This window comes from Podarcis liolepis, assembly GCF_965112155.1.
Source record: "Podarcis liolepis genome assembly, chromosome: Z".
NCBI lineage: Eukaryota > Metazoa > Chordata > Lepidosauria > Squamata > Lacertidae > Podarcis > Podarcis liolepis.
This window is the reverse complement of record NC_139570.1, coordinates 32,464,872-32,489,035: the sequence shown is the minus strand read 5'-3', so window position 1 is coordinate 32,489,035 and position 24,164 is coordinate 32,464,872. Positions and strand designations below refer to the sequence as shown.

Sequence of the window (24,164 nt, the reverse complement as noted above, 5' to 3'; positions counted from 1 at the left end):
TGTGGCTTATGGAGAGGTTACGTTCTGGGGATATCACATGAAGGTGGAATCCCATATAGCACAAAACAACCCTTTGAAAACTGGGAAATGGCCATTTAAAAACATTGGACAGCGCTTAACTGCTTTTAAGCTCTCCACCTTGCTTCCTGGGCTCTGGCTGTTGTGAGTTCCTGCGAGATCCCTCAATAGTCTCCCAGAGCCTGGCAAGCAAATCTGAGAGCTTAAGAGTTCTTTCCGCACCTGGAAAACTGACATGGAAAGAGCTTTTCAGTTCTCTGCCTTCTGTGTATTTAATTTGTGCAATTTTAGATTTGTAAAGTTGAAATCACACAGGTTAAATGTGGCTAATTTGTGAGTCATCTATACCTTGCCGTTCCTCATAGTTCAGACACAGTGGGGCTGTGCTTTCGTCTTTGACAAAAATAGCATTTGCCTCGTGAATATTCACAGCACTTTGAGGCTGATGCTCATTTCTTTGTAGCAACACAAAACCCCAAGGTTTCTAGGTTAAAAATGAATTTTCCTTATCCGAGACACTCCTTAGCTTTGACTTGTGTGCAAAGGAACTGAAATTGAACTTGACATGAGTTTTAGGGCGTGGTTGAGAGATACAAAGTTTGGTGTCTATATTTTCTAGTATTGTTCCCAGTGCATTCGTTGCATGCTTCTTTTTACACATATGTGAATGTCTCTTAAATGTTTTGGAAATGTTTCTGACCAGGCTCGACTATCTCAATGAGAAGCGGGATAAATTGGAGGATGAGATGGGGAGGCAGATTTTGTGGAAGCAGATCCAGGAAACAACACAGGAAATAGAAGATATCAAGTAAGAAGCCTACTAATTATTATTTTCATAATTATTTATATCCTGTCTTTTCCCCAGACGGCTTACATAAATTAAAATGACACAGGCAAAATACTAAAAATGAAAAACGTATGAAATATATTTGTCAAGACGTAATTGAATTGTGATAGAAATAAAACAATACAAAAAACAAATTTCTTAAAACACAAACAGTAAAAATAGCACAGCATTATTTAAAAGCCCTTCCATTTTTTAAAAAACAAAAAACCAACAGTCAGTTAGCAAACGCTTGTCGGAATATCTTCACCTGCTAGCAGGAAAACAAGAAGGAGGGATGTTGTCTATTTTCTCTAGGAAAATTATTAAATTATTAAATTTATCAAGGGACATTATTAAATTTGTTTATGTTACCTGCCTTCCATTTTATGAGGCCTGCTGAAATTCCCTAGATGGCACTGACCCTAAATGACTCCCTGTGCCTAAGCATGCTGTTTGTTGAAGCAGAAAAACTGGCAAAATATACAAGGGTTAAGTATTGTTCTTTTAATGAGTCAACACCTTTAGTAGCACCATCACCTGTGCCCCAGACTTATGCCAATGAGTGATTGGTTGTGACTGTAGCACACTGTGATCATCCCTAAACCTAACTAGATATCATTATTATTATGTAAGAATTCTGCCTCTGTATTTAGCTAGGTTGCAGATCTTGTCTAGTTTCTCTAGGAAGGGAGTTCCAAAGCCTGGGAACAGCTGCCATAAATACGGCCCTCTTCTGCGGCTCCACCAAGTGGGAAGTTGGGCCTGTGAGGGTGCCAGAACTGAGAGTTAAGGTCCCATCTTGCAGCGCTTAGTGAGAGAGCAAGAGGGCAGAAGCACAGCTCACCCTGCTCCCTTGGGTGATGGTTTCTCCCCTAAATGTCACTTCTGTCTCTTGCGGAGTCTAGCCAATTGCCGGAGGGATCTTTGTTGGGGAACAGGTTGGATGAGCACGACTGGGAGAAGATTGCCAACATAAATGTGAGTCGTTGTGGGCAGGGGTGAGGTGGGCTCCCCTTCATTGCTTAAAAATTGTTTGTGATGGTGCAGCTATGGAAGGAGGGTGGCCCCTTGCGCTTCATGTGGCCTGTGGCCTTTTTATTCGTGGTGCAGGCTGTGCGGTCCCTTTTACTCTCCCGCATCTCCCTAGTTTGAAGGAACCCGCAATGCGAAGGAGTTGAGGAAGTACTGGCAGAACTTCGAGCACCCCAGCATCAGCAAGAGGGAGTGGAATGAGGAGGAGGTCGAAAAGATGAAGGAAATTGCCACCAGGCACAACTGCCAGGACTGGGAAGCCATCGCCCTGGAGTTGGGGGTGAGGCCCATGGATCGGGCTCTTGACTAGGGGTGGGAAGGGAGTCTGGGAAAGGCACTGATGCTGCTGTGTGAATATTAGTCATTGCTATTTATTTAGAGCAGTGGTTCCCAAACATTTTAGGGCCCCATCCCCTTGGTTCCACAAAGACATCCCCAGTGCTCCCCACCCTACGCTTGTAAAAAGCATTACAGTGGTACCTCGGGTTAAGAACTTAATTCATTCTGGAGGTCCGTTCTTAACCTGAAACTGTTCTTAACCTGAGGTACCACTTTAGCTAATGGGGCCTCCGGCTGCCGCCGCGCTGCCACTGGAACACAATTTCTGTTCTCATCCTGAAGCAAAGTTCTTAACCCAAGGTACTATTTCTGTGTCTGTAACCTGAAGTGCCTGTAACCTGAGGTACCACTGTATTCAGAATAGTGTTGTGCTATGCCTACTCAGGAATAATACACAATAAAACTCAAAACAGGCCTAGTTAAATGCACATTCATTTAAAATCCAGTTAAAGCTATTCAGTTTAATTAATTCAAGAAAACTGATGCAGTTGATCCAGTGATACTAGTCTGATTGTTATTTACACACCCTGCTGTCCCCTTGCCTATTAGTGCCCTCCTGTGGAATCCTATTCCCCCCCACCCCCAAGGCATTAAGGCAATTCATCCAGATAGGGAGTAGATCAGTGATCAAAGAACTAATCTTAGAACATAAACAATGGTCTTTAGAAATTAAGTGGGGAGGTTAGCAGTTGCTAAAAGTTTGGGTTAAGTAACCTTTTTAAGGTTGGTGCCTGGCAGTTTTGTGAGGGGAAGGCACTCCACAAGTGGAAGAGCACCCCTAGTACTATGTTGATGCTTGGCGTATTTTCCTGCAGTGCCCTCTTAATGTGCTTTTTGCACCTGACTCTTTCTCCCTGAGAAGGCCAACTTGGGGAACTCTTAACGTGGATAGCTGCTCCACCTGTGCCTCCTCTTTCCCCTCACACAGCCTCTTCCTCTCCTCACCCCTCCTCTTTGCTTTCCTGTACTCTCCAGACACAGCGCACAGCTTTCCAATGCCTGCAGAAGTTTCAGGCCTCCAACAAGGAATTCAAGAAGAGTGAGTGGAGCCCAGAAGAGGACCAGATACTCCTGCAGCTGGTCCAAGAAATGAGGGTTGGGAAGCACATTCCATACCGGAAAAGTGAGTAGTGTCCCTGGGGGAAAGACCCTCTTCCTCGCAATGCCAGTACCTCCCCTTCTTTCATAGCTTTCCATGTCAAGACTGTGGCCTAGCTGTTCCTGGATGAGGATAGCCTGACTGCTGTAGTCCATGCGTTTGTAACCTTGAGGAAGGACTACTTCAGTGTATTCTGTGTGGGGCTGCTCTTGGTTCTGGTTTGGAAGTTCCAGCTGGGGCATAATGCTGTGACTAGACTGAAGACAGGAGCTTCTGGCTGAGAACATGGAACACCCTTGTTAAAACAGCTGCATTGGCTGCCCATCTCCTAGCAAGCCAAGTTCAATGACCTTGTATTACTTTGCAAAACCCTGAACAGCTTGATGACAATGAGAAACCAATGAGACACCCTCTTCTATCCATCTACAGTTGCCTATTATATGGAGGGCAGGGACTCCGCCCAGCTGATCTATAGGTGGACCAAGAGAGTGGACCCCAACTTGAAGCGAGGAGCCTGGACTCCAGAGGAAGATGCTGTAAGGCCCTTTCCTGTTGCCTTTGGGGGGTGGGGATTAGTGTAAACCTAATAAGCTGATATTTGGTCCATATAGCTCAGTATTGCCCACATTGACTGGCAGCAGCAACGACTCTCCTAATGGTTCAGTCAGGGGGTTGCTTCCCAGCCCTACTTGGAGATTGAACCTGGGACTTTCTGCATGCCAGTCAGGTGCTCTGTCACTGAACTATAGCCGTTTCCCTTTAACATAAAGTTAGATACTAGTCCTCAAGGTTCTGAACAAAGGACTGAATTAAATAGGAATATATGGGAAAGTGCTTTATACTGAGATGGATGAGAGAGATATACTGATGGGTCTTCAGAGACAGCAAATACAGTGGTGCCCCGCAAGACGAATGCCTCGCAAGACGGAAAACTCGCTAGACGAAAGAGTTTTCCGTTTTGGAGGTGCTTCGCAAAACGAATCTCCTATGGGCTTGCTTCGCAAGACGAAAATGTCTTGCGAGTTCCTGCGGTTTCTTCCCCTCCCCCCCCTTTTTCTAAGCCGCTAAGCCGCTTATCAGCTGATCCGATAAGCCGCTAAAAGCCGCTGTCAGGGCTGCCGCCCAGTCCCAGCTCACATAGGACCAAGTCAGCCAGCGTTCAGTTTCAAAGAGTCTTTATTGGATTACAGATTCCATTTCCAAACTGCAACGTGCAGCCCTACTTCTTCTAGGTCAGAACGACGAAGACCCGTCTGAGTCTCCGCCTCTGGCGCACCAGCTTAATACCCTAGCCTTGCTCCACCTCCTGCGCCTTTCCTTCCGTCTCTGGGTCCTCCTGCCCCCCTGGGTCTCTCCCTTCCTACTCTCTTCTGACGCGGACCCCCCTGACCCTTCCGCCTCCTTGCGGCGGGCTTTGGGACCCGGTTCACTCTCTGGGCTGCTGACTGCGCCAGCTTCCGTTACATTTGAACTTGGCGCGCGCGCCCAACTCTCCACTTTCCTCTTGATCGTTTCCTCGCTCCCCGAGGTGGGCGTGACTACTCCTGACTCATGCCCTCCCTCCTTCTGAAAGTCTCCGGAGCCCGATATCTGGTCCCCTTTCTCCCCGCTGCTCCCGGCTGGGAACGTGGGTCCCGATCTCCAACTGCTGCTTTCTGATCCCTCTCTGGACCCTTCTTCCTGGGGTGTCCCCCTGCTCTCCCCCCTTGCTCTGGCTGCTGGCGCTCCCTTCTGGGAATCCTCGGACTCGCTAGACAGGCTCGGTGATCTCGGGTCGTCATCCCCACTCATCCTTCCTTCGTATTCCTCCCCCTCGCTCTCTGTCTCCTCCCTTCTCTGCGTCTCTGCTCCTGAACCCCTGACAGCCGCTAATAGCGCTAATCTGCTAATCCGTCAGTGGGCTTGCTTCGCAAGACGAAAAAACCGCTAGACGAAGAGAATCACAGAACGGATTCGTTTCGTCATGCGAGGCACCACTGTACTATATATCCTTCAAATTTATTGGAGAAATGTTAAATTAAATATCCTCTCCACAAGCATTCCTGTATGGAAGGTGGAGCAAAAGCATTTTCTGTCTCATTCAGAAAGGGAGCCTAGTCTCACCGTGATTTGGTGGGTAATGCTTTCTGATCGAGCAACGATCATCTAGCATCACTACGGGATTTCCATTGTTTCCATTGTTGTTTCCATTGCTGAGCTACTACTAATCGATAATAAAAAGTGTACAAGGTCTTTGTATTTTAGACTATCGTGTGGGCTCAAGTCCAGTGATAACAGAGCAAGTGATACTGGAAACAATATGGGAAAAAACTTTCCTTAAAAAGGTAGACTGACTTAGAGCCCTGCCAGGCATGGAAAGAGCAGCTTTCCTCTCCACAGATAGGCATTGACACTTCCAGCACTGTTGTCTGCCTCCTTGCCCTAGGTCATCCCACCACTCACATTAGGAACTGTGGCTCTAACCACTACACCACCACTACCTCTCTCCAGCATAGAAGAGAGACATTAGTGCTTATTTAGACTGCACGTCTAATGCATTTCCGTGTTTTTCAATGCAAGTTGCTCAGATACCTTTTAGGTAGCAGGTGACCACTAAGCTTAAATAGTCAAGTGAAGAATCGGCTTTTGTGTGTCCCCTTCCCACAGGTGTTGCTGAAGGCTGTTGCTAAATACGGAGCACAGGACTGGTACAAGATTCGGATGGAGGTGCCCGGCAGGAATGATATCCAATGCCGAGACAGGTCAGTGTTCCCTTCCTTCACATGGAAGATGGAGCAAGCTTGTTTCTGCTGCTCCAGAGGGTAGGGTTCAGACTGACAGATTTGATTGACTGAGTTGAGGTGCAGTGGCCTGAGGACAGAAGGAGTGTAACACTCGGCAACATCTTTTTTTTCTTGCCCTCCCCCAATTGTTGCAGGTATTTGCATGCCCTGCACTGTGACATCAAGAAGGGCAAATGGAGTGAGGAGGAGGAAATGAAGCTCATCGAGCTGACTGAGAAATATGGCGTGGGTAAGGCGGCTCTTCCTTGCAGGGAGTTGGACTAGATGACCCTTAGGTGTACCTTCCAGCTCCACAATTCTATGATTCTATTACCTTGGAAAGTGACAGACTCTTTTTCCTTGGGTAATTTTAAAACTTGGGGCACAGAAATTGTAGTGCCTGGGATTTCATGGCTAGTGTGCAATCTGAATAATAGTCAAGTCAAGTAAACTTTAATGGCATCACATAGGAACATTCAGAATAGATTCAGAATAAATAGGCCAGTGCGATCTCATCGCCATTTCAACAGTACAGTCATTTACCAAAGGGAAGAAGAGGTGAGCAATCTCTTTCATCTCTGTGGGTCTCCAGCCAGTGCAGGATCCTGTAGCGTACTTCGGCGACAAAAAACCAATAGAGGAACTTAGCTACTGTCTTGGTGAGCTCCTGGTCTCTCCCCTGTAATAAGAAGTGTATAACCTCTGTCTCTGTAAATTCTCCTAACCTCTACTTTAAGGCCTTTGATTTTGTTATCAGTCCACTTGCCGAACCCCGATTTCTTAGATGGCCTGTGCAAGTGAGAATGGGGCAGTTCGGTTATTAGGATGCCCATAAGCTCCTCAAACCAAGCAACTCTAGCTACAGGAGAATGTTCACCACTCCCTACTGAGATCAAGTGAGTCACGCGATCAGAATACACCAAGATTTGGAAAGATGATAAGAGTATGCTCGTTAACTCGAATCCTTATGTACTGAGGACATGGTACCTGGAGGAGTGGATTGATTAAATTTTATGGCACTCTCGATGGAAGGACAAATTTACATTGAAGGGAGAGATGGTCACTAAGCATAGGATCGCCTATGTGGAACCCAATCACATGGGGCAGCAATTTAGTGGGGACCAGAATATAGTCTACCACACTATTTCCTTGTGGGGAAAGGAAGGTAAAGTTCCCATAGCCTTCCCAATCTGGCAGCCCATCGAGCCACACCAAGGCTCTGGTGGTAGACAGCTTGGTGAGCCGTAGGCCTGCCAGGTTGATTTCTAAGTCCCGTGATTCCCGTTCCCACAAGCAGAAGCCAGGAAAAGCCGTAGAGTCCAAGATCTCCCAGGCTTTTGTATATACTTCCCTCCCTTGGCCTAGGTGGGCATTAAAATCCCCTGTCAGGACAATAGCTAGATCGGGGCAAATGATGCCCAAATTCTTGAGCACATGTGCAAGGAGATCCCATTGATGATTCTTGGCTATGACAGTAGAGGTGGGAGGAATATACACATTGACCAGTAACATGACCTGGCTCTCCAGCTCTATCTTTGTTGCTAACAGTTTGCAATTTGCATAGCCAAGAGAATGTGTTCACATTTTATATGGGGGGCCACCAGGGTTAGCAAGCCACCCGAGGGCCTGCCTTTCTTGTGGAGTTTGACTGCCGGAACTGCAAAGGCGTTATAGCCGGCAAAGTCAATGTGCCGAGTTGACCAAGTTTCTTGTAGACAAACTATATCCTGCTCTCTTATTAACTTAACAAAGTCAGGATAGCATAACCTTGAGGACCATTCTGCCACGTTCCACGATAGCAACTTCAGGGAAGAATGTTGCACTGGGTTCCCCGCCTTGGCACAAGTGGGTGTCATTAGATTGGCTATCACTAGGGGCCCGGGGCGGAACCTGTAGCAATTCCTCTAGTGCCTCAGGGGCGCCAGTTGTTAGACCATGGTCCCTAGTGTTGGCGCTTCTTGAACTGTCTGCTGTCAACTCCTTGTTTGAAGTCAAGTAGCCAATTTTGGGGGCGAGATCGCTAGGACAGAGCATCGATGGGAATGTGCATCCCAGAAATCGTTCCCGGGAGTTGTTCTTCTGTTGAGGTGTCCTCTAGTGCCAGCATAGCCAAGTCAGCATTTGCGGGGCAAGATGAAGGTTGAGGAACTTAAATATTAACTTCTTGCAGATGGGCTTTGAGGCAGTCCTGGAACACAGGTGGGAGAAAAGGTTGCTTAACAGTTTGTGATACATCCTGCAGGTTTGGCACTATGTTATCTAACGGGAAGGTTTCTGGTTGGTCCTCGGCTGGGGGCAATCGTAGCTCAGCACTCGGGGTGACCGGCTTCCTAGTGTGCGTCTCCTGATTGAGTTCAGACAGTCCCACAGACATCTGTGTAGTTTCTGATCTTGCTTGCTCCTCCTCCATAACTGTGGGCAAAGTCTGTTCTACTGACAGAGGTGAGGATGAAATATCTATAGTGTCATACATGTTGATTCGGTGTATAGTTGGATCCAGTCCCTTGGTCTGCAAACGCCTTTCTTGGTTGGGTGAGTCTCTTACCGGGGATTCCTCCTGTAGAAAGACCAGTATTTCCTCTTTCCCAGACCTATCATTATTCGTATTCCTGCTGCCCACATTAGCAGGTTCATGGGGGTTTGTCCTAGGCTTGTTGAGGTCACGCATCTGAATAATAGTAACAATAGTTGTGCTGCACTATTGTCATGCTACATGCTACACCCTCAGCCTGCTTCATTGGTGGTTTTTAAGCATCGGTTGGATGGCCATCTGTCTGGGATGCTTTAGTTGTGATTCCTGCATTGCAGGGGGTTGGACTAGAGGACCCTTGGGAACCATTCCAACTCTACACTTCTAAGATATACCAGGTGCTGGGATCCTTTAGCCCTCTGGATGTTGCTTGGCCACAACTCTCATCAGTCCTGGCAAGCATGGCCTATGATCAGGGAGGAGGAGAGGAGATGTAGTTCAGCAGCACCAACAACTCCCCAGTGCAGGTGTTTTATGGTGGGTGAAATAGCTGACCTGCTTCTTCTTCCTAAAGGTCACTGGGCAAAGATAGCATCAGAGTTGCCCCATCGCTCAGGGACTCAGTGCCTCAGCAAGTGGAAAGTTTTGCTGGGCTATCGGGTAAGTTCAACTTCTAGGGTCCTTTTGGGATTTAGAAGTGCTCCCATAAATATAAAAACATATAAGGAGAGCCACCTGCATAAGGTCAATGGCAGTCATCCAGCCCAGCATCCAGTCCTCACAGGGGCCAGCCAGATGCCCCAATGGGAAACCCCCAAGCAGAACCTGAGTGAAATAGCAACTCTCTGACTGTTGTTCCTCATTGTCCAGTATTCAGAGGTACAGTGGTACCTTGGGTTAAGTACTTAATTTGTTCCGGAAACTGTTCTTAACCTGAAGCACCACTTTAGCTAATGGGTGCCGCCGCGCCGCCAGAGCACGATTTCTGTTCTCATCCTGAAGCAAAGTTCTTAACTCGAGGTAATATTTCTGGGTTAGCAGAGTCTGTAACCTGAAGTTTATGTAACCTGAAGTGTATGTAACCCGAGGTATCACTGTACAGTGTCCCTGAGCATGAAGGTTCTGCTGTCATGACAGGTCACCTTAAGAAAAGCTTGGCTGCTGGATAAGGCCAAAGGGGGCCCATCATAGCCCATCATCCTGTCTTGAAGGTGGCCACCCAAATATCCCAATGGAAGCCCACAAGCAGGACCTGAGCACAGCAGCACTGCTCTCCCCACATGGGATCCCCAGGAACTGTTATTTAGAGGCATTTACTCTTCCAACAAGGGAGGTAGAACTTTCTCTGCAGTTTTCAAGGGTAGCCCCACATAGAGCTCATTTCAGCAGTTTGTTCACCCACATCCCTAGGTTACCAAGGCAGGGTGGGGAAAGGGTGCAGTCAGCTTGGAGGAAACTGCCTTATTGTGATGATGTCTTTGGACCATCTAGCTCAGTATTGTTGACGCTGACTGGCAGCAGGGGCTCCCCAGGGTTCCAGCCAGGGAGATCCTTCCTGGGACCTTTTGTATGCAAAGCAAATAAAAAAATTATATTTTTTTAAAAAAATATTTATTCCCCACCCATATGGCTGGGTTTCCCTAGTCACTCTGGACGGCTTACCGCACATAAAATGCTCTACCACTGAGCTTTAGCCCTTCCCTGACATAATAAAATATGGTATTCAGAAGCAATACTCCCTCTGACCATAGAGGCAGAGCATAGCCAAAGTGGCTAGTGGCACGGATAGCTTTTTCTTCCATGAATTTCTCCAATCCTCCTTTGAAGCTGTCTATGTTGGGGGGCCATCACTGTCTCCTGTTGGAGTTTAGTTAACTGTGCTCTGTATGAGGGACTCTACTCCATGAATTTATCTAAAGCTATGTGTGCCATGTGTGCTGCACAGCCAATTAAGAAAGATAACCGCCCAATAAGATCATAACTCTCACAGTTGATTGCATGTTTATTCAAAATCAGATTGAACCCATCTTGTTTAATTATTCCTGCAAAATTGATGAATTTGATTCAGGGGCACCAGCTTTTAAAGTCTGATACCCATTATTTCCACCTCCAGCGCCCCCCTGCACCTCCTTGCCTCTTAGCTCCTCCCTATGGTATCTCACTGCCCTCTGTGGAAATCGTCGCTCTAACCATTATGCCACCAACACCTCTTGAAATGTGAACTGGCCATTGCAGCTGTTCTTGCAATTAATCTGAGGTTGCTCTTTTTTCTGTCTCTTGTTTCCAGAAGAAGAGGCGGAAGCCGAAGCAGGAGGGCTGCACCCACCGAAAGCCCCGGCAGCCCAGCCTCTGCTTGTCCAGCAGCGAAGATTCTGACCTAGAGCTGTCCCTGGAGGAGGAAGAGGAGGAGAGTGTGGAGGAGGAGGCAGCCAGGACCCACAAGGCCATGGCTGGTGGGCACTGGGAGGTGCCCAGCATTGACCTCTGGGTACCTACCAGGAAGGGCATATCATCAGAGAACCTGGCCTCTGTCACGCTGCTGTCCAAGGGCTTCAACGTAGACCAGAAGCATGGGATGTTCCCCAGGGTCCTGAAGGCAGGGGAGGAGGAAGAGCAGCCCCAGAAGGCAGAGGCTTCTCCCCCTGACACTGCTCCTCCCAGTGATTTGCCCCCTGCCCTGATTGGAGCAAAGGAGAGCTTGGTGGCGGAAGGCAGCAAGGTACGTGGGGAAGGGGCCCTGGCTCAGAGGCAGAGCATCTGGCCCAGGTTTCTGTTTCTTCAGAACCAGGATCTTACTTTAGTTTTAGGGGAAAGGCTGTATCTGGTAAGTGTCTGCTTTGTGTGTAGGTTCAGTACCCCATGGTAGGGCTGGGGGAAACCCCTGCCTGAAGCCCTGGAGAGCAATTGCTGCTGGTAAGTGTTGAAAAAACTGATCTCGGTGGACATATTCCATCTGACTCAGTCCAAGGCAGACTCCTATATTTCTGTTCAATTCAGCCCATCCTTCAGAACCTTGAGGATTGTTATAGTCTTTATGCTGAGAGGAAGGGCTGCACTTCAGTGCTTAGAGAATGCTCCCTGCCTGTAACCCTGGAGAGCCGCTGCTAGTCAGTGTAGAGACAGTGCTGAGCCAGAGAGACTCAAGGGTTTGACTCCGTAGAAAGCAGCTTCCTTTGTTCCTCAGAGCCACGAGGATTAGAAACTTACTTCATGTTAAAGGGAAATGACCAGCTTTGTGTATATATATGAAGCAAAGTTCCTTCTGCATCTGTTCATTGCTCAAGAAAAGGCAGAGGGAGAAACCTCTTTCCAGTACCTCGTCCTGTATGAAAACAAACCCAGACCTGTAAATGAGCTGGCTTCCCCTCCTGTGGCAAATCCCAATGACCTTTCTGCTATCAGGCAGGGAAAAGCTTTCTGCAGCTGGTCCATTTCTCCATTTCTTCCAGGCCCACAAGATCAGTTTTTGTGCTCATGTTATTATTTTCCTACAGAGAGGAGGGGATCTTGTCCCTCCCACTCACTCCACTAGGTAGGAATATGCAGATTCTGAGCTGCACTTACCCTGTAGTGGGAAGGTGGCCCCTCCAGTTCCCATATTGCCTTGCTCCCAATGCAGGTCAGGTGACAGGCCTCTGCTGTCACTCAGATTTTCCTGAGGAGATTTTTCTTCATGGAGAGTCACTCTTTATCAATACTAGGAAATCAGTGAAGTGACTTGTAAGAGAAAAGAGGCACACAATTCTGCCTTTACCAAGAGTTCTGCTATTGGATTTGGCAGATTGCAGTGGCTTAGAGGGTGCATTGCTAAGTGTTATGAGGGTCATAAAGGAATTCCATATCTATAAAAGGTGCCTGGAGGTTCTAGTCCTCATTAAAATATCCAATTATGTATCATTATTTTCTCTGTTATAACTGTATTCCAGAGTGATGGTACCAAGTATCCCGTGTAAGATTTTGGGCTATTTTCTGCTGAGTTGTTATGACAATTTGAGCTACCAACATCATTTATAAGACCAATTCTTTTGAAAATATAAAGATTTTCTGTCTAGGACTTTCTTTCCCTTAAAAGAAAATAGATTGGGATCTGTGTTTGGCTGATGGGTATTGATGGGTGTTTCTCCTTCCTGTTTTGTCTGCAGAATCCCAGGAGGATGAAGGACTCCTGGAGGGTGTCTTTGGCTTATGTGAAATGTGTGTTGAGGAGAAACAGCTATGAGTTGCAGCGGAGAAATGTAAGTCTCCCTCCCATGGTTCAGAAGCTCCTCCTGACTCTTTTAGGTTTAGGATAAAGAACTTCCCTTGAGAAACAGTGTAGTGAAGTGGTTAGAGTGTCAGACTAGGGACAAAGGTTCAAATCCCCCCATTCAGCCATGAAGCTCACAAGGTGATCTTGGGTCACAGTCATTGCCTCTCAACCTACCTCTCAGGGTTGTTGTGGGGATTAAAAGAGAACTAGGACCTGGGAGAGACCAGGTTCAAATTCCACTCTGCTGTGACACTGACTGGGTCACAGTCACTGCCTTTCAGCCTAACCTATCTCACAGAGTTGTTGTGGAGGAGGGGGACAGAACCATGTATGCCACCTTGAGCTCCTTGGGAGCAAAGTTGGGATATAAATGCAGTAGATTAGATAGATAGATCCCCATACTTTTCTTGCCAACATGTCTGATGATATTTAGAGGCATTCAGTTCAGATTGGCTGTTGGGCTTCAGAGTTAAGCTGGCATGATGGGGCAGTGGGCTTCATACCTTCCCCCATGTGAGCATGTTGTTGTTGTTTTTAAAAATATGTTCAAATGTCTTTTAGCGAGGCCTGCTTAGTTGGATGAGTTTGTTTCATTTCCATTTCCACCAAGATACCCTTTTGCTTTCAAGGCAGGTTTCAACAGTTTTAAACATACTGTATTCCAGAGTTTGTTTATTTAATTTATAACCTACTGTTTCTCCCTAAGGAGCTCAAGATGGCATACATGGTTCTGCCTCCCTCTTTTCTTTTCTTTTTAATATTTACAATTAAAGCAGCTTAAAGAAAACACCTCATTGGGCAAGCAACAGCAAGAGGAACACACATCAGGCTGGTACAATAAAATTAGAAGACTGAACATACTTTTGCCATGTTTTTCCTTATTGGCATATGTAATCATACCAGACCTCTCTCTGCAAATTTATCCTTTTTACTTGGTGACCTGGAAGTGTGTTGTTTGTTGATCAGCTTTTATAGTAAAGCCACTTCCCAAACTTTTGAATGCTGAAAAGTGTTGGCTCCTTTCAGGTCTCTCTAGAAATGAGCTGTTGTGGCCCTAGTGGACCTGAGTATCCTTCGGGCAGAGGATAGGATTTACTCCTCTCTATCTCTCTCTTTCCACAGCAAGAAATCAACAGGAAGAAGCGTTTTGCCTTCACACCCCAAACATGTATTGCAAAATCCTTGGCACCAGCCAGCAGAGAAGGAGGCCAGCCCCAGAAGGGACAGAAGGATGGGATGTTGAAGACCACCCTTTTCCGACGGCTGATGGTGGCCGTGATTCCCTGGGCTGGGAGCCTGGTCCAGGACTGGGCCCAGCGCCTCAAGACAGAAGCTGCTCATAGGTCTAAAGGTCTGACCACCAGCAACTTCTGATAAGATTCTTCTTCTTCTGTATTTGACTGAAGAGTGTGTGTGTGCACACAAGTGAATGATGGATACATGCTGGTTAAGCCCTTTCTTCGGAAAGCTTAACTTCACGCACATAGCAAAACATTTCAGATCAAGGGGACATAGTGACTCCCCTATAATTTGGATGAGTTCTTTTTAGAGAAAAGGTATATACAAGGCAACATGATAGAAGTTTATAAAGTGATGCACGGCATGGAGAAAGTGGAGAGAGAAAAGTTATTCACCCTCTCACAGTGCTAGCACTCAGACATCCAGAGAAGCTGAATGTTTGAAGATTGAGGACAGATAAAAGTCCTTCTTCATGCAGCGCACAGTTAAACTCTGGAGTTTACTCCCAGATGAGGCAACCTGGATGGCTTTAAAGGAGGATTGGCAGATTCATGGAGGAGAGGGCTTTTGATGGCTACTAGCCAGGGTGGCTGTTCTTTGCCTCCACTGACAGAGCAGTGGGCCTTTGAATATCAGTTGCTTGAAGCCACAGGAGGGGGGAGGGCTCCTGTGCTCAACTCCTGCTTGTGGGCTTCCCATAGGGGTGTGTGGGTGGCCATTGTGAGAACAACAGGCTGGAGTAGATGGGCCACTGGCCAGGTGCAGCAAGCTCTTATGTTCTTAATTTTTTTTTATCCCTACAGACATAATATTTCAGTTTGAGCAATGAGAAGCATGGCACGAAGAGAGGAGGAGAATATACAAAGTGTTTTTTTCTTTTTGGCTCAAGGTTCTGGTCCTGTTGATGGACTCTCACTTTTTTCTTTCTTTCCAGTGGAATTAATCTCCAAGCAGCTGCAGGCTGCCTGCCTCACAAGCACACCCCTCTTCACCCTCTTCATCCAGGTGTGTGTGTGTGGGGGGGAGTTCTGTGGGAATGATGTGTGTGTCACCAGAATTAGTTTAGTGGAGAGTCTGGTAATCAGCTAAGGCTCCTTGACGTGTTTTCTAGACATCTTCAGAGGAAAGACCACTATGGAATGACAGGGCACAGTTAGAATCATAGAATTGTAGAGTTGGCCTGAGGGTCATCTAGTGCCATGCTACTGCATTGCAGTAATCCTGCCCAGAGCAACCCTGGGTGGGCTTGAACTTACTAGCCTTCTGGTTTAACAGGCAGGTGCACTAACCCATTGCACCACAAGATGTAGTCATTTCTACCAACTTGGATGGTGCTCAACCTTAGTCTATTTGCCTCTCAGTGGCTACTAGCCATAATGACAGTGAATTACCTCCACTGTTGGAGGCAGTAAATGCTTCTGAATTCCACTTTCTGGGAATTGCAGGTGGGGAGCATTGCTGTTGTCCTTGGGTCCTGCTTGGGGGCTTCCCTTTGAGGTGTCTGGGTGGCCCCTGATTCAGGTAGGTAGGCGTGTTGGTCTGACACAGTCGAAATATATTAAAATAAATAAATAAATTGTCCAGTAGCACCCTAGAGACCAACTAAGTTTGTTCTGGGTATAAGTTTCCGTGTGCATGCACACTTCTTCAGATACAGTGAAACAGAAGTCACCAAACATATATAGTGGGAGGGTGGGGTAGGGTTTTTCTCAGAATGGTAGTAGGAGATGCATTGACTCAATGGGTATTGGATTCCTGTCTCATTATATATGCTAATCATCTGCATACTATCCCTTGCTTTTTCTTGTAGGATTCACTGCAATCATTAACAGCCACAGGTTTACCATACCCATTGAGTCAATCACCCATATCCTACTTCCCTTCTGAGAAAACCCCCACCCCACCCTCCCACTATATAGAAGGATCTGGTGACTTCTGTTTCAGTGTATCTGAAGAAGTGTGCATGCACACGAAAGCTTATACCCAGAACAAACTTAGTTGGTCTCTAAGGTGCTACTGGACATTTTTTTATTATTTTTAAATATATTTTGGGTGGCCCCTGTGAGGATAGAATGCTGGACTAAATGGTGCTGATCCAGCAGCCATGTGCTGACTGTCCAGAGGCAGTCTATTTGGATTCCTAAGTTTTTAGAAGGTTCTGGACCAGATAGCTCACTCTTGGCCTAATCTCACAGCCAGACTCTTCTTAGGTTTTATATATACTGACTCCAGTGTGCAAGGCAGGTCATGTCTCTGAATGCCAGCTGCTGGGAATGACGAGTGGGGAGAATTGCTGCTGTTATGCTCAGTTCCTGCTTGTGGGCTTCTTCCCGTTGAGGAATCTGGTTCGCCACTGTGAGAACAGGTTGCTGGACTAGATGGGTCCCCTTGGCTGCAGGGCTTTTACATCCTTGCCATCACCAAGCGTGAGCTACATTGGATTATTTGCTTTCTTTTGAGCCTGCCTTTTCTCTGCTTAGTCTAACTCTGCCTGTGGGACTCTTGCAGCTGCTCCAGATTGACATCCATGGCTGCATGAAAGTCATCCACAGGAGGAAGACGCGGCAGAGGGAGCTGCTGAAGTCTGCCATTGGGGAGGCAGAGAAGACAGAGCAGGTATGATTTCTATTTAATCATAAAAATATTTGTGCCATTTTAAAAAATCTATCAAAGTGGTTTACAGCAAACAAACAGACATTAAACCACACAAGAAAAAAACGCTTTGAAAAGTTAAAAACAGACCTCACCTAACCAGTGTGGAAGAATGTCTTCCTAATTGCCTGCATAAGCCTGGAGGAATAGTGAAGTTTTCAGCAGGCATTTAAAAGCTGGCACAGAAGGTGCCTTCTAAATCTCTAGTTGCAGAGAGTTGCACAGGACTGGGCCAATGGCACTCAAGTTTCACTTAGTTGTTGCTGCTGTCAAGTAAGCCTCACCAACTCAGGGAATGACTGACGATGCTCCTGTAGATGATCTCAGAGATCAAACTGTGATAAGGGTTAAGGCAATCCGTGAGGTATAAAGGACCTAAACTGATCAGAGCTTTATAAATTAATACAAGGACCTGGTTCAATGGGAAATGGGCAGCTGGTGCAGCCGTTTTAACAAGGGGGTCCCCTGTTCTCGACCAGAACTTCTCACCAGCCATCTGGCCACAGCATTCTTTTATCAACTGGAGCTTCCAAACCAAACCCAAGGGCAGCTTTATGTGATCTCTACCACATCTCCTTTTCCAAGCTCTGCTGTGTCTGTATGCTTCACTGGAGGTTTTAAAGCAGAGGTTGGGTGACCATCGGTCAGGGATTATTATTGAGCTGTGATTCTTGCATTGCAGGGAGTTGTGCTGGATGAATCTTTGTGGTCCCAACTCTACAGTTTTATGATTTGTAGGACGTTTGAACAACATTGATTGCTGGAATCAGCTTGGGGGTTGTTGAGCAGGGACTGCCGCACTCTTCATGGCGGCTAATATCATGAGTTTTCCAGATCAACTAGACTTTGGGTTGATTGCTTGAAGTTCTGTCATGGCTTAGATACATAGACCTGTGGGTGGTTCACCTGCTTCACATGCAGAAGCTCCCCAATGGCAGTTCCAGGTAGGGCTGGGAGAGACCCTGGCCTGAAACCCTAGAGAGTCTTGCCTGCCAGTCAGTGTAGACAATACTGAACTGGATGGAGCAATGGATCTGACTTGGTATAAGACAGCTGCCTCCTTCCTATTTAAATCAGTACCACTACAGCTCCCATCATCCCTGACCATTGGTCATTCTGTTTGCTGAGGATGATGGACTCCCAACTTCCATCCTCAGTGGCCAGCATCTGGAATGCTCCTAGACCCATTTCACTGGTAACTGGGCAGGAGAAATTCTTGGAAAGGAGGTAGACATGGGCCAAAGCCGCCTGCCACCCAAAGCAACTAATTGTTCCCTTCTTTTGCAGGCCCCCTCTGCGCAAGATCCAAAAGGTATTTGTCCTTTTTTGTTGTTCCAAACTAGTCTCAACAGTCCAGCCAGTCTACACAATGGTGTTTCGGGTTAGGAAGAGCTGCCCATCTCCTCTTTTGCAAACCCCTTGCTTTGGCCTGGCCTGGAGTGGTCCATTAACCTGTTTCCTGATCAGGGGAAAAGAAAGTGGCTGCCATTTTTTCCACATGGAAAACACGGCCGTCGGAAGCATCCTTGCTGCTCTTTTGTGAATTTCATTTATATTCCACCTTTCCTCCAAAAAGCTCAAGGTGGTGTGTGCAGAGTTATCATCCCATTTAAGCCCCTCACAATAACCCTGTGAGTTAGGCTAGGCTGAGAGGCAGTGACTGTGACCCAAGGTCACACCCAGTGAACTTCATGCCCATGTGGGAGATTTTAACTTGGGCCTCCTAGGTCCTAGACTGGCAAACAAAAACTGGAGAGTTGCTGTTGCGCTCTGGTCCTGCTTGTGGACTTTCTGTTGAAGCACCTGGTTGCTGCCATAGTCCCGTGTGGCCCAGCCATGGCAGAGCTTAGTAGCGGGAGAGGCCAGCCAACCAGCCAAGTCTCAGGGGGATATTTGCCTAGAGGCAGAGTCCATATGCAAGGTTCAGTCTAGTCCTAACGTCAGGAGTATCTCAGTTCACATAGTCCAGGGGTCAAGAAAGCCGAGAGTCCAAGGTCACGAAAAGCAAAGAAGCAGCAAGGTCTGTCCGGGAACAACAAATGTTGTTTCCAGTAACTGACTGAGGCTGGAAATCCTGCTTAAGAAAGCTGGAGCCTGCTGGTTCACATCAGGAACAAGAAGGCTGATCAGCAGCAGGTGAAGTCACTTTGCCTCCTGCCTCTTCAGGCTGCTGCTCAGCGGGTGAAGCCAATTTCTGGTCCATGACCCTTGCCCCTGTGAGGAGAGGATGCTGGACTATATGTGCCCCCTTTGGCCTAATCCAGCAGCCAGGCTCTCCATAGCTTCTTATGGAGCCTCCAGGCCCAGAGGCAGGCTACCTTGATCCCAAGGTTTTTAGGGCATTTGGCCACTGCGAGAACAGGATGCTGGATTTACATTCTTCTGTCTTTGCCCAGCCCAGTCCAGGAATGTCCAGGTGGCCGTCCAAAACCCAAGCAAGAAGCTCATCCCCCTGAAGGCCAAAGAGGGGCTGGTTCCTGCTTCCTCCAAGAGGGCCCTTTCCCCGCGTTGCCCAATGTCCAAGCCTAAGACCGTCTCTGAACTGCTGCGGGAGAAGAGGCAGCGGAAGGTCCCGCAGCTTCTCCTGCACCCCTCGGTAATCATTCAGCAGCCAATGGTTCCAGCTGGTGCCCAGGTGGCAAGCCAGCTGCCATACACCAGGGGGTCACCATTGCCAGCAGTCCCTCCAGTGCACTCAGTCCCATCGCTGGGAAGTCAAGTGAAATCTCCGGAAACAGGAAGGGGAGAGGATCCCCCTGGGAATGGCAATCAAGACAGCAGGGAGGCTGCAACAGGCACAAGCACTGCCCCGCCTTTGGCGCACCCAGCACCAGCAGGGCAAGCTACCCATTTGCCCACCTCTCTGAATCCTGCTGGTATCCAGGGGGCTCTGTGCCTGCCTCATGTTGTTTCGCAGCAGAGCCCAGCCAACACAGTGCCCATAGCACTGGCGTCACCAGGAGTGGTCTCCCAGCCTGGGGCCAGTGCAGTCCCCGGGCAGCAGGTCCTTCCCATCACCTGGGTCTTGACCACGCAGGGCCTTGTCCCCATGACCATTGTCAGCATTCCCAACCAGGGAAACCAACCGCCACCCACAAAAGAACCACCCAAAAACCTGGGCCAAGTGGCCAAGGCATCTTCTGCTCTCATGGGACTAAATGCTGCAGGCATGGCTCCAGTGGCCTTTGTGCCACAGAAGCCACACCCGGTGGCCACTTGTGACAGCCCACAGAACCACAGGGGCTTTCAGCAGAGTGGCCTGTCGCCTCCTCTCCTACCTGCCACCTCGTGCTCCACGGCACCCCCTTTGCCTGACATTTCATTGGGGAATGCCCAGCCCTGTCCTGTTCACGTGAAGCCGGCACCCCTCCAGAACCAGGCCTCCGGAGACAGCTCCCACCCTGCCACTCTGGGAATTGTCCAGGACCCAGTAGTTCAACCCCACCCTGCTCCGCTGCAACAGGACAAGATCACCCCTGACTACAGCTTCATCTCTCTCAAAGAAGCGGCAGTGACGAAGGAGTGGGCCAAAGGAGGGTCAGCAATGCTGCAGCCTAGCCTGCCTTACATTCCTGCTTTCCTGTGTAGCTTGAAAGCCCTCTCCCTGCTGCTGCTGAACAAAGGGGCCCTGGAGCACAGCGTGGTTTCTCTCGTGGCCTCCGGAGAGGAGGTGGAGGGGCCTGGCCAGCCAGATCGCAACACCCAGCTTCGGGCAATGGTGCAGCAGAGCCTCCAGGACAACCCTGCCTACCAGCTCCTGAGAAGCCGCTTCCTGGCCGCCTTCACCTTCCCAGCTGCCCTTGCAGCATTGGCTCCTTCCAGGGTGACGACAACCCTATCAGGCAGCGAGTGGGGCAAAAGCAGCCAGGAGGAAGACTCGTGTGCGTCACTGTCACTGTCCGAGGAAGAGGAAGAAGAAGGTTGTGAGACTGGGGCAGGATCCTGTGGAGCAGCAGCGGGTGAGCCCTGGGAGGCAGCGGAGGAGCAGGAGGTAAGCCTATTTATTTTAAACAATTTATCCTTGAGGTGGGGGGTTGGACTAGATGACCCATGGGGTCCCTTTCAACCATACAGTTTTAGGATTCTAGGCTTTATATCAGTGGTTTCCAAAGTGAGTAGCACTATCTCCTGGGAGTTAGTGAGATTACTTTGGGGTGGGAGATGCTAAAAGGAAAGAAGGTGGTGGTGGGGTGCTGGAGGTGGTGATTTAAGACTCCTGCTAAGTGATTTTAAATCAGGAATTTGGAAATTAGTGTCACTTCATCAAGCCCATCCACCACATTAAGAATTTTAATAGAATTATATTATTATCTCATGCACCTCTCTCTCTTTCTCTCTTACAGGAGGCAGGCATGGGCAGTGCAGAGTTGGACCAGCTCAGTTCCTCTGGGATTCGGAGAAGCTCCCGGCTAGAGAAAAAGCAAAGGCAGCGGTGCGAGGAATCAGCTCAGTAGCTCCTTGGATCAAGGTACCTTCTCTTTTTGGCTGTTTTTTCACTTCCACCCAGAAAGCATGCACAAAAGAGTGAAGCTAGCACATTGGAACGTATTTGGCGTTTATCTAGCTCAGTGTGGTCTGTACTGACAGGCAGCTCTGTCAGTTCAGGGTTTCATGCCTAGGGGTTTTTTCCCCCATTTCCTGTCTGGAAACACTACTGGTGGGGTTTAGCCAGGGACCTTCTGCATGCAAAGCAGGTGCTCTAACCCAGTGGTTCCTGCCTTCTGCTTTCCATCAACTCATCTCCAGAGCCCCTACCTTGTAAAAAGCATTATTTGGAATAATGGTTTGCACAACCCACTAAGGAAGATAAGGTTGGGATGGCCATTTGTCAGGGGTGTTTAGCTGCAATTCCTGCATTTTAGGGGTTGGACTAATGACCTTGGTCCCTTCTGATTCTACAATTACATGATTCAAAACAGTCACAATTAATTGTACATTTATTCAGAATCAAATCAGACCTTCAGCAAAACTGATGAACTTGATCCAGTGATACCAGCTTTTCAAGTCTGAGAGTCACTAAGGAGTCTTAGATACCACATTTAGGAACAAATTCACTGTTCAGTAAATTCTTAAAGCTGGATGAAGTTTCCCATTGCCTGATTTAAAGTCACTTAGCAGGAGGCTTAAATCATCAGCTCTGGTGCCCTCTGCCTTCCCCTTGCCTCTTAGCAGCTCCCTGCTCTCCAGGGGGGTGTTACTGCCCACTTTGGGTACCACTGCTCCAGCCACTGAGCTACGTCCCTTCCCAGTGTTTCTCCATCAGTAACAAGTGCTTTGACCCTTCCCATCACCCTTTCTTCTAGCGTAATTCCAAGTGTGAATCTTTGTCTCTGCTTTTTGTTTAGGCATCTGCAACACCTCAGAGACAGAGAGGGTGGTCTACCTCAGCCCTACCACTAGCAATACTTCAGCATGCCACTTTGGAACTCTTTTGGTTTACACAGTGACTTATACTTATTTGTAATAATTTTGTGTCTGTGGTCCTCTGTGTGAGAGAGAATGAACTATCCTGTATATTTCTCTTTTCCAACTGATGAATGGAGTTTTCATTCACTGTGGGAGAGAAGCCCCCTTTGTTTTGGGTAGCCACAGGTGTATTAGCCATAAAGCCCAACGTCATAAGATTTCTTGATGGCTGTGGTGGGGGTTTGAATAGTTCTCTATTGTTATGCCCTTTAAAAACACCAGACCAGAGGATCTTGCATTGCAGTTAATTGGTTTTGTATATTTGTACTGTTGTACATGTTTAATTCATTTTGTTGTTTTCCTGTAAACTGCTCTGATGTTTTTTTTGTTTTTGTTTTTGTTTACAATCAAGCAATAAATTCTATGAACTAAAAATAAATAAAAAATAAATCTTCCAGTGATTATTTAGCTGTGGTTTCTGCATTGAAGGGGGTTGGACTAGATGACCCTTGGGGACCTTTACAACTCTACAATTCTATGATTCTGTGATATTTGGACCACAGAAGGGGGGAGCGAGGAAGGTTTGTACGCTTTGTGCAAAAAGTTCTTACTCTTTTTTTCTAAAGAAAAAACCTCTACCAGGATTCTCAGTGGCTGTCTAGGGTTGGGGCTTTTGGGGGGGGTGTGATTCTCTACCTACCAGAACTGGAGCTGCCCCTGGGAGTTGAACCTGGGGCCTTCTGCATGCAAAGGAGCTGCTCTCCCCACAGAGCTTTCCTGTGAGTTAAGGGGCAATCCCTCCAGAAAAAGTTAAGATGCTAATCCTCATGGTTCTGAATAAAGAGCTGTTTGAAGTGATTACGTAGGAAACTGCCTTGCAGAGTCCATTTAGCACAAGGTTGGTTTTTTTGCAATGACTGGCAGTTTCAGAGAAGTACAGTAGTCTTCACTAATCCTACCTAGATCCCATTGGTGGTTGAGCCTGGGACCTTAGGCATGCTAGGCAGCTGCTCTGCCCACTAATTGTTTCTGAAACCTACCACAAGCTCATCTTGTTGGCCAGGCCCCAAATCTGAAAATGATTTATGATCCAAATTCCACTGGCTGGCAAGAAGCCAGTGAGGCTGAACTGAGAACATGTGCAGAGGGAAGAAGAGGAGGAAGCCCAGTCAAGAGCTCTACTCCTGGGCCTGAACATCATATAATACATACTTTAATAATGTAAAAGTTTATATATTATAATACAGTGGTACCTCAGGTTAAGTACTTAATTCGTTCTGGAGGTCCGTACTTAACCTGAAACTGTTCTTAACCTGAAGCACCACTTTAGCTAATGGGGCCTCCTGCTGCTGCCGTGCCACCAGAGCACAATTTCTGTTCTCATCCTGAAGCAAAGTTCTTAACCTGAAGCACTATATCTGGGTTAGCGGAGTCTGTAACCTGAAGCGTATGTAACCTGAAGTGTATGTAACCTGAGGTACCACTGTATATGGTATTTATCTAGTTCTGGGCACCCCATTTACGAGGGTTATTGCAAGCTAAAACGTGCAGAGCAGGGTGACCAAGATGATAAAGGATCTGGAAACAAAGCCTTATGAAGAATGGTTGAGGGAGTTTGGTATGTTTAGTCTGGATGAGAGAGACTGAGAGGAGATACGATAACCATTTTCAAATATCTCAAGGGCTGTCCCATGGAAGATGGAGCACGCTTGTTTTCTCTTGCTCTGGAGGATAGGACCTGAACCAAGGGCTTCAAGTAGCAAAAAGAGATTCTGACTATCAGGAAAAACATTTTGTCAGTAAGAGCTATTTGACAGTGGAATTGACTCCCTCGGAAGGTAGTGGACTCTCCTTCCTAAGAGGTTTTTAAACTGAGTTTGGATGGCCACCTGTCAGGAATTCCTGCATTGCAGGAATTTGGTCTAGATGAGCTTTCCAACCCTACAATTTCATGATATTACCGTGTATACTATTATAATTATATATTAAAATATATAATATTAATATATAATACAACACAAGAAATTATTATATAGTTATGTTATAATTACCTCTGCCCTGAAAAAATGGTG

General features: G+C 47.4%; 1 protein-coding gene across 3 annotated transcripts in view; it reads left to right on the top strand.

Annotated features, from left to right (window-relative positions):
- SNAPC4 (small nuclear RNA activating complex polypeptide 4) overlaps nt 1–22,553 on the top strand; it is a 33,120-nt gene extending 10,567 nt beyond the window's left edge. For all 3 annotated transcript variants that reach the window (XM_083484955.1, XM_083484957.1, XM_083484956.1), the window contains exons 8-24: nt 722–826; nt 1,750–1,822; nt 1,992–2,156; nt 3,191–3,338; nt 3,744–3,850; nt 5,961–6,055; nt 6,232–6,326; nt 9,121–9,206; nt 10,834–11,265; nt 12,689–12,781; nt 13,918–14,146; nt 14,969–15,039; nt 16,543–16,650; nt 17,974–17,998; nt 19,083–20,677; nt 21,030–21,154; nt 22,032–22,553. In XM_083484955.1, the coding sequence (XP_083341081.1) occupies nt 722–826; nt 1,750–1,822; nt 1,992–2,156; nt 3,191–3,338; nt 3,744–3,850; nt 5,961–6,055; nt 6,232–6,326; nt 9,121–9,206; nt 10,834–11,265; nt 12,689–12,781; nt 13,918–14,146; nt 14,969–15,039; nt 16,543–16,650; nt 17,974–17,998; nt 19,083–20,677; nt 21,030–21,140 (3,538 nt within the window). In that variant the 3' untranslated portion in view covers nt 21,141–21,154; nt 22,032–22,553. The remainder of the gene's footprint in view (nt 1–721; nt 827–1,749; nt 1,823–1,991; nt 2,157–3,190; nt 3,339–3,743; nt 3,851–5,960; nt 6,056–6,231; nt 6,327–9,120; nt 9,207–10,833; nt 11,266–12,688; nt 12,782–13,917; nt 14,147–14,968; nt 15,040–16,542; nt 16,651–17,973; nt 17,999–19,082; nt 20,678–21,029; nt 21,155–22,031) is intronic.
- The last annotated feature ends 1,611 nt before the right edge of the window (nt 22,554–24,164 follow it).